At 43.7% G+C, this 10408-nt stretch overlaps 1 protein-coding gene across 1 annotated transcript; it reads right to left on the bottom strand.

The window, feature by feature from the left end:
* Window positions 1–934: 934 nt before the first annotated feature.
* On the bottom strand, window positions 935–10035 carry LOC136628959 (protein kinase C delta type-like). The gene is made up of 7 exons (XM_066605032.1): window positions 10003–10035; window positions 8367–8537; window positions 5918–6009; window positions 4499–4561; window positions 3981–4263; window positions 3762–3890; window positions 935–1143 (listed from the first exon to the last, which is right to left on the bottom strand). Exons 1-7 carry the CDS (start codon window positions 10033–10035, stop codon window positions 982–984), a joined length of 933 nt encoding a protein of 310 aa, XP_066461129.1. The 3' UTR covers window positions 935–981.
* Window positions 10036–10408: the final 373 nt, after the last annotated feature.

Below are 10408 nucleotides of genomic sequence, written 5' to 3'. Positions count from 1 at the left end.
TAGCCGGCCATCTCTCACCTTATTTCCCCGTCGCCGGTGACAAAACTAAACAATGTCATAAAAGAGGGAGAAATATAAAATTGCACTCACCGGTAGTCAGCGGTAAATGTAATTGTAGCATTAATATATTATGAAGTATATGTGTACGGTGACACTATACATAGAGTATCATAATATCATCCTATATTGGGCATGTGGTGCGTCTGACATGGTCAGGAACATCCTAATACCATACATAAAAAGAAAAACAAAAAAGGTCCGGCCTCCTCCACCCCTTAATAGCCGGCCATCTCTCTCCTTATTTCCCCGTCATCGATGACAATAATAATAGATGTCATAGAGGAGGGGGAAATATGAAATTACACTCACCGGTAGTCAGCGGTAAATGTAATTGTAGCATTAATATCTTATGAAGTATATGTATACGGTGACACTATACATAGAGTATCATAATATCATCCTATATTGGGCATGTGGTGCGTCTGACATGGTCAGGCACATCCTAATACCATACATAAAAAGAAAAAAAAAAAAGGGTCCGGCCTCCTCCACCCCTTAATAGCCGGCCATCTCTCACCTTATTTCCCCGTCATCGATGACAATACTAATAGATGTCATAGAGGAGGGGGAAATATAAAATTACACTCACCAGTAGTCACTGGTAAATGTAATTGTATTTTTAGTCATTTATGGAGTATATATAAAGTGTAACACTATATATATAGTACCATAATATCAATGTACTCTGCGCATGCGGTGCGCCTGACATGGTCAGGCACATCCTTATGCCATACATATTAAAAGAAAAAAAAAGGTATACCACCTGTATGCCAGATGTAGACATGGCAGTAATCATCCAGCTTGGTCTGATGGAATTGCTGGGCTGCTCCTGATGACATCATCGGTGTTCTTCTGCTTCTCTTGATGGTCTTCTTCTCTTGATGGTCTCCTTCGGGCTAATGAGATCTGGCTCTGATGATCTTAAAGAGCCGTTGTGCTGTCCAGGGTTTTCCAGTTAGTGCTGACAAATGAAAACCCTGTGAATAAGGCCTGGTGGTCTGCCGATATGGCCGAGTGGTGGGCTTCTGCTGCCTCCATCCTCTCGAGATTAAATGGTCTGGAGCCGCGCCGGATGTTGTTTGACTATAAGAACAGGAAGCATAGGGATTTAGCTGGTATTATAACTTCTCATGACAGCACTGGATTACAGTTCAAAAAAACAAACTAATTCCTATATAAAAATTTATCAGACGAGACTATGTGCGCAAAAAAAGGCACGTCTGATAGAGCCATTGGCTCTCTATGATTTGTTCACATGTCCGTCTTTTACAGGCACAAAATACTCACACTTGCAAAAGATAGGACATCCGTGCGCTGGGAAGGTCCTTGCGGCGCAGAAAGATTCCCCACGGGGAGTCCCCTTATCACTGAACACTGTGACAGCACTGTCACAGCTGTGGCAAAGGACAATGATGCCATTCCATTGCTTTCAATGAAGCCGTTGCTACTGCCGGTGGCCCCATTGAAAGCAATGCGATGCAGTCAACCCCCGCAGTGACTTTTAGGGAAGGGCTTGAAATAGAAGCTGCTGTAAAAAAAAAATAAAAAAAAAAAAATATATATATATATATATATATATATATATATATATATATGTATATATATATATATACATCACCTCTCTGCTGCTGTGCAGCTCTGGCGCATGTTCTCGCTGACTGCCGGCACTGCTCTGAAGCACTTTCAGCTGGCTGGGCATTTAAAAATCCCCGCCTCCTAAAAGAGCTGTGTCTGATTGGCTGAGCGCTCCGCCAATCACAGGCAGAGCTCAGCCATTCCTTGAATGACAACTGAGCGCTGCCTGTGAGTGGTCACAGCGTTCAGCCAATCAGAGGCAGCGTCATTGAAAGCAATGCGCATGGAGCTACGGTCAGGTGCATTTTGCACATGCATGCAACACGTTTTTTTGCACAAAAAGGACGCTCGTCTGACTGAGCCCTAAGGCCAAATGCAGACGCCCAGGGAGGAATCTGACTGTGAGATCTCGTAATGGAATCAGACCTTGTCTGTCTGCTGTCTTCTTTCTGCGCTGCAGATGTGCCGGCTGGTGCACCGCCAAACATACCCAGTGCAGAGCTGTTGCGCCGGCGATGATGCAGATCTGTGGCAACTCGCTGCGGGATGGACAGCTTCCATTGACTACAATGCAATTCATCCGTGCGAGCCTCACACTAGAATAGGACATGCTGCGATTTTTTCTGTGGCAGCTGAAAATCACGGTTTATTTCCGCTCGTGGGCATGGAAAAGTGTTTTGCTTAGCATGTCTATGGGCAGTATTTGCTGCGGGATCTGGAGGTAAACACTTGCTCCGGATCCTGCAGTGCAAATACACCCGTGGGCATTGGGCCTAAGACTACTCGCACACGGACAGATTTAAACTTGTGTCTCAGATTCATAGATAGAACTCACATCAGCCAGCACACAGACACATCATCCATGCGCTGTCCGATGTGCGGGACATCACACATTATCATGTGCTGCCGATTTTTTTTCCCATGAACTATTCATTCGAGTAAAAACAAGTCCCCCGTAAATATACCCGGTCCAATCAATACGTTTAATTTGTGTACAATTTTCTAACCAAAAAAATCGTTTTGAAAGTCAGATGGAAAAATCTCCCTTATGAAAGTGGCCTAAATCAGGTTACTGTAAGTTATCACTGATAGTCACAGAAATTCGTGTTCTTCCTAAGTATTACAACCTAAACATTCAGGACATATACAGTATATACACCAGGGAAGCTCATAAAGGTGATATTAGGGCTACAGCCCACGTCTAGCACCATAGTGAGGCATAGACATATACAGTATATACACCAAGGAAGCTCATAAAGGTGATATTAGGGCTACAGCCCACGTCTAGCACCATAGTGAGGCATAGACATATACAGTATATACACCAGGGAAGCTCATAAAGGTGATATTAGGGCTACAGCCCACATCTAGCACCATAGTGAGGCATAGACATATACAGTATATACACCAGGGAAGCTCATAAAGGTGATATTAGGGCTACAGCCCACGTCTAGCACCATAGTGAGGCATAGACATATACAGTATATACACCAGGGAAGCTCATAAAGGTGATATTAGGGCTACAGCCCATGTCTAGCACCATAGTGAGGCTTAGACATATACAGTATATACACCAAGGAAGCTCATAAAGGTGATATTAGGGTTACAGCCCACGTCTAGCACCATAGTGAGGCATAGACATATACAGTATATAGACCAAGGAAGCTCATAAAGGTGATATTAGGGCTACAGCCCATGTCTAGCACCATAGTGAGGCATAGACATATACAGTATATAGACCAAGGAAGCTCATAAAGGTGTTATTAGGGCTACAGCCCACGTCTAGCACCATAGTGAGGCATAGACATATACAGTATATAGTCCAAGGAAGCTCATAAAGGTGATATTAGGGCTACAGCCCATGTCTAGCACCATAGTGAGGCTTAGACATATACAGTATATAGACCAAGGAAGCTCATAAAGGTGATATTAGGGCTACAGCCCATGTCTAGCACCATAGTGAGGCATAGACATATACAGTATATAGACCAAGGAAGCTCATAAAGGTGATATTAGGGCTACAGCCCATGTCTAGCACCATAGTGAGACTTAGCCATCTCCCATTAGTACTGCTATGACGTTATAACATACCAAGCTGAACCAATACAATTTCTGCTTATACTTACTGGTACAGGGATGTGTGGTGGTCGCATGTGCAGGCCTTGCACCATGTCCCAATTGATATGCCGGAAAAACCTCTGGGCTCTGATGTCACCGTGGACCCCTAAGCGCGTCGTAGGATCTTCCCGGAGGAGCTAAAAGTGAAAAAAATGTAATCTAGTGCTTTGAACTATTATTACTGTCCTGGTCTAGTATAACATGTATTACATAGAGAATATATTCACCTTCTTGATGATGTTCTTCGCCTCGATATTGGAGGCATTAAATCGTCCTCGATGATACTTGGACCTGCTGGTAACCATGATATTTAGAATGATACCTAAGGCATACCAGTCGATGGCAGCATTGTACTCCTCCCCGCTCAGCATCTCAGGAGCCATGAAGCCTGGTGTTCCAGCATATCCGGAGGCTGTGCGGTCTCCATAGATGTCCTCGAGGGCCAACCCGAAGTCGGCGATCTTTAGATGGCCCGCTGAAGTCACCAGGATGTTATCCGGCTTGAGATCTCTGTGAAGTAGAGGAAACAATGGTTTATTCCCATTCATACTGCTAAGAGAGAATCTGTCCCATTAGCTGATTTACTGTATAAATATATGAAGATGTTACCTAATGTGCGCACAAACATCCAGAATTAATATAAGTATGTTTTATATCAGATTCCAAACCATCTACTATAATATAATCTGGGATTACAGACCCGGCCTGAGTCCATTACACCTAAAGAAGACAAGAATATATTTACCGGTGGACGATGCCCTTCGTATGCAGGTGTTGGATACCGCATACAAGTTCTGCTGTGTAGAAACTGGCACGAAGGGGAGAGAAGAGAATTAGTATCTGGAGGCTGACAGAAAGCTCTGAAGAACACATAGTACAGAAGAGCAGAATATCCACCATGTGAGGTTATACTATAGACTGCAGGGATCACACATCTCATTCTTCATGCTACATGTTCTCTAATCCTATCTTATTCTGCATACTACAAACATGGGGATAAGGACTCCTGCACAGGGCAGCGCCATATGTGTTTGTGTTATAGATCAGTGGGCTCTCTGTGCGACACCCTATAGAGCCTTGAGAAGATATATCATCCACCGGAGCAATGCAATATAATGTTACATGTGGTGGAGCATGGAACTATTTTTTTTCTTTTTGCAGATTAATGGCCGCCAAACAGTGCCGCTATACAAGAACAGCCATTTCCCTGCTTTAGGTGCAGTCCTATGCAAGCACTGTGTGACTTAGAGTTATGTATAAGAGATGCTGCTATTACTATGTGAGATCCATGATCTACAGGTTCAGACCATATAGAGAGTAATAAGCCTAGAATTGGATAAAAGTCTTTTAACAAAGTGTTTCAGTACTAACATCCACTGGCATAACTATAGGGAATGCGTTTGCACCCCAGCCTAGGAGCCTTAGGGGCCTATAAGGCTTCTCTTCTCCACATAGGGAGTCCAGCACTATAAATAAAGCATTATATTTGGGGGTCCTGTTAGAGGTTTTACATTGGGGCCCAGGAGCTTTAAGTTACGCCTCTGCGTTAAGGCATTAAGAGAAGTTGGGTGGCCCCAAGATAAACTTTTGCACCCGGGCCCATGAGCCTTTAGCTACGCCCCTGCTAACATCCTATAAATGGAGAGTATAGTTGCAGCTTCTGAGTATAACACTCTATTCTATGTACAGTCCCTTAATGAATGGAGTCCATCATTGGAGCTTGTATGTGGGCAGTAAGGCTAACAATCTAAAGGTTCCTTTACACAGGACTACTATAGGTTACATAAGCGCCCAACAGCCATTCCATGAACAGCTGCCCAACTATCGCTCCTGTGCTTTACAAGCAGTGATAGTTGTTCTGTGAATGGAGGCTGAGTGGTTGAAGATCATGCTGACCCGCCGCCTCCATTCACAGTAAACAGGCAGTCATGCATTGTTGAACGATTGCTGGTTTACACGGCCGATAGTCGCTTGGTTTTTAGTTGTGCTAAGTGACTCTGACCAGTGATCGATTTCTCACTCAATACCCAGTACACGGGACGGCTATTGCCTGAATTGGCTGCTTCCAGCGATAATTGCCCCGTGTAAGGGTAACTTCACTCATGTACTGTCCTCTTCATGTATAACCTACAGGGAGATGTTTATTAGCTTACGACTACATTACCGTGCACAGGGGCTGTCGAGACACCCCTTCCGCTGTAGAAGTTCATCGAAGTCTCCGCAGTTGATGTACTCCATTCCGAGCAGCACCAGGTCCTGCCATACAGAAGAGCGATACAAGAATGTGAATGTCTAGGATCAAGTTACCAAATGATTGCAGCGTCTTCATTCTATACAGACAGGAACTATCAGAGGTTGGTCCAGGGATTATTCTGACCGCCATTATGGAGTCAGGAAGGAATTTTTTCCCCAAAAGGGCTAATTGGCTTCTACCTCTTGGGGTTTTTTGCCTTCCTCTGGATCAACAAGGCTGACCTGGATGGACATTGTCTTCATTCAGCCTCACATACTATGTTACTATGTTATACGGAGGCCATTCTCAGTTATTTCTCCATCATAGATGTAGACTATATGACGACGGGGGGGGTGGGACAGTTACATGTATGATGGATCAGTAAGCTTAGTACTGGTGATAATAAGGCTGCAGCCCGGCCCCAGACACAGGAGAGGTGTAGCTTATACCTCATACAGCAGGCGTTCTCCATCTACTGAATATTCACTAATAATCTACATATAAGAATCATGTAGAAGAAATGATTTTTCACGTAGGTTTTCATGTTTGCATCATAGAGAAGACGCCATCTCAGTCACAGTGGCATCCATAGACTATTTACAAACCGTTTGCCTACATTTGCAGATTTTTTACACAAAACCCTTTTCCCTTTAACCCCTGAAGGACCGGCCACTTTTCATGTTTTTATTCTGACTTCTTCATCCCTATTTTCAATACATACATTTTTTTCGCCATATGAGGGCTTCTTATGTTGCGAGACGAGTTGTGTTTTTAATGGTATCATTTAGTCTACTATATAATGTATTGGAACAGTTTTACATTTGTAAGTGTGGTGAAATGATAAAACGCACTGATGCCATTATCCTGCAGATCTTACTGTGACATAACGTTATTCTGTGGGTCAGTACGATAATGGCGATTAGCACGCTTATATAGTTTTTATTAAGTTTTACTACTTTTAACCTGCAATATTAAATTTTCGAAATTCTTGGCACCAGAGGGATATTAATTTAATTTCTTTTATGACAACCAAACTGTACTGATCTTTCATTGGCTGCAGTTGTCATGTGATTTCCTGTGACATCATCTGTCACAACAATCACCGGGAATGCAGCGGGCTCCAGGGCTGGATCCCGGAGGCTGCAGAGGGGTAAGTATATCTCAATTTATTATTTTAATACAGAGGGTCTTATTGAAGGGGAGTTGTCCAGTAACTGGACAACCCCTTTAATTTCAAGTGACACAAGCTGCCATTTAGCATGCTATGTGAGAGACAGTTACAAACTAATTACAATGAGAGCAGCCTGTATTGTGGAGAGGGGGGTCTGCAGACCCCCAGTTTAGGAGCCTGGTTGCAACAGCAACAATACAATACCATGATGCCCTGAAAATAAGACCCTGCCTTAAATAAATTTTTGTTCCCAAAAGAGGCACAGGGTCTTATTTTCGGGGGATGTCTTAGTAATACTAAGCTAGTAGCCATGGTCCGGGTTCCTCCCGCTGGTCTGCGAAGTTCCGTAGCTCCGCCGGGCTTCCTGCACTCCTTGGCCGCCGATAGATCATCACTTCCTGGTTGCAGCGTTCATCAATCCCGCCTCCAGGAAGCGATGGCTCTGATTAGCCAGCGAGCACTGCTGTCAGCCAATCACTGCTGTGCTTGCTGAACCAACGCGACGGCTGGTGAGTTCAGAGGCTGCGGAATTGTTGCGGAATTTCAGCTACGGAATGTGCACCGACATTCCCCAACAATGTGCAGTACAATGTAAATGAGAGGGCTTTTAACAAACCCCATTCACTAACAATGGAAACAACCTGCAGTGGAGGATAGTCATGCAGCATGCGTCATCTGTCACAGAAAAGGGATGGATCTTCATTGTGGATTTCATTCAAGGCAATGAGTGACGTCCGCAGCGAAAATCAGCAGATTGACTCCACGATGTTTGCACATACCCCTGTGGTTTGCTTCTATGTTTGTATTAGATTTTAAGTGGTTCAATTTGTGTCTCTAGAACTTTGATTAAAGTTCTTGCACATGTGTAGCACCCAGTTTTTGGTATTTTCGGTTGTGCTTGTTACTGTTGTTCACCTCGACATCCATAGACTCACGGCTCCCATATCCCTGTACAGATATACTAGGACATTAATAAGCATAGCATTGTACACCTACAAACTGAATAGCAGGCATTCATTTTAATAAAGGTATTGTATATTTAACGGCCGCTCAGTGGAAAGTGGGCCCATTGTGACTATTGCTATGTCAGCCCAAGATCTCGGTGTATGGAAATGTCTTACTGTGGCACAGCTCACAGATACTTTGTATCACTACAGCATCAGGTACATATACTGGTATTTGTTCATTTGGAAATAGTCATAAATGTACCTTTGTCTGGAAAGCAAATTGTCCATGTAGAAGAAAGGGGCTGCCAGATGCTAGTTGTAGCACCCGCCGCTCCACCATCACGCGGTCCTCTCCTTCGGTAAGCAGGCTTCTCTTGGCGATGACTTTCACAGCAAACTTCTGCCGAGTAGAGTTGTCTTCTGCCAGCACCACCTAGAAAAATAGTCATTTATGAAGACTCTTTAAAGAGGACAAATAGAGCAAAAATCCGAAACTGATCTGAAGGTTGGATTCACAGTGCAGGTTTGCAGTGCGGATTCTTCAGCGCAGCTCCATAGCAATCTACAGTACAATGCATCTGGATGGAGATCTGTGTAAAAGTAGGGAATTACATGTTATGTAGTAATATTAATGCTGTGTGCAGAGCAAGAAACATGTGAGGAGAAGACGCATTGTAGTTCCATCTTACTAACAGGGTCTCAGACAATGATCATGCAGCTTTGTCATCATCAGCCTCTTGTAGGATTCTACTATATTAGAAGTATCGCACGCGCTCTGGACTTTACATTGTGGACCGTTGGAGAAGCCAAAGTATAGAACCTCTTGTATCAGAACAATAAAGCAGAAGAGCCTGAGCACATCACTTCAGTGTTTTTCGAACCTGTTTCACATTCCAGGTTCTGTATATGCCGTGTGCAGGCACATCCTAATGCCATATATACATGTGATAGTCAGTCCGTCCAATAGTCCAATCCATATTTTAGCCCCATTTGCGGTGGTGAGAGGATTCATCTATATGCTCTCCTCACTCAGTAAGTAACGGCCGTTTTCTGTGATTGTTTTTAATTCTCTATATTTCCCCTTCTGTGATGCATTTATATTAGTGTAGGGACCCACTACAACGCAAGGAACCGTGAAGTGGTTAGTGGGCTCATGTATTTTGGCCAAAATTCAACTAATGCCTTGCATTTATTATTTATCATTCACATGCAGCGTGGCTTTAAGACTCCAGGGGAAGCCCAGGGTGGCAGTGCCAATGTGGTTCACTGATAGAAGTGCAGGGCAACCCGCCAAATTATTATGGCGTCATTAATAGGTTGCTGGTCTGCATGGTGAACTACATATATCAGAATGGTCTGGCACTTTGTATCCACTCTGTGTGGGAGTATACACCAAGCAGTCACCCCCCTCTATATTAGGAGGCTGTGTGAGTGGCTGTCTCATCGGTGTCTTCCACAGGTGAAATTCGCTCCCTCATTTGGTAGTCAGTTCCCTGCATGGTGAGAGGAGGATGCATCTATATGCACTCCTCAGTCAGTAAGTAATGGCTGTTTTCTGGAACCATTTGTGGTGGTATTCTCATTATAATAAGTGTGCTATAATACAAATATTTGTGAACCCCTTAAAAGGGTTGTCGGGGACTATTAGTAGAAGTGCAGATAGCGCTGACAACATTGTAGCAGCCAGGGTTGGTACTACAGACAGTGAATTCAGTGGGAGCTTTGCCTGCAGTACCAACCCAGGCCGCTGTATTATGGGCAGCGCTGTCTCCTCCCGGCACTGCCAGCAGGCCCAGTCGTTAGCTGTATTTACTGCATAGCAGAAGTTTGGGGTTTATATTATGTCTGTATAACTTTTTATTCATGTATTTTTGGGGGGTGAGACCTAGAAATGTCACCATTGTGTTTGGGGTTTTTACAGACTTTACCATGCAGCATAAATCGCTTGAGAACATTATACTCCGGATCAGCACGATTAGAGCAATACCAAATTTATACAGTCCTAATGTTTTACTACTTTTGTAAAGAGGGGCATACATTGAATTCACAGGGCCCCACAGCAAAACTCAGAATTAAATTAGGGACAGCATATCTATAACAGCGCCTCAGCTCTAGTATACCTCTAATACAATCATATCATAGAGATGCTAGATTCTACACTGTGATAGTGATTACCGTTCTGTTACCTCCAGTGATCATATGTGACATCTCCTCTGATTGATGACTTGTGGTTTCGTTTTGTTCTTTGTCTGGGCCCAGACTGCCACTAAGATTTCTTCTTGTCAAGATTCATCCCTGCACATT

This window comes from Eleutherodactylus coqui, chromosome 5 (genome assembly GCF_035609145.1).
Source record: "Eleutherodactylus coqui strain aEleCoq1 chromosome 5, aEleCoq1.hap1, whole genome shotgun sequence".
Lineage (NCBI taxonomy): Eukaryota > Metazoa > Chordata > Amphibia > Anura > Eleutherodactylidae > Eleutherodactylus > Eleutherodactylus coqui.
Note: the sequence above shows the minus strand (reverse complement) of the source record. Positions and strands in the feature narration are given on the sequence as shown.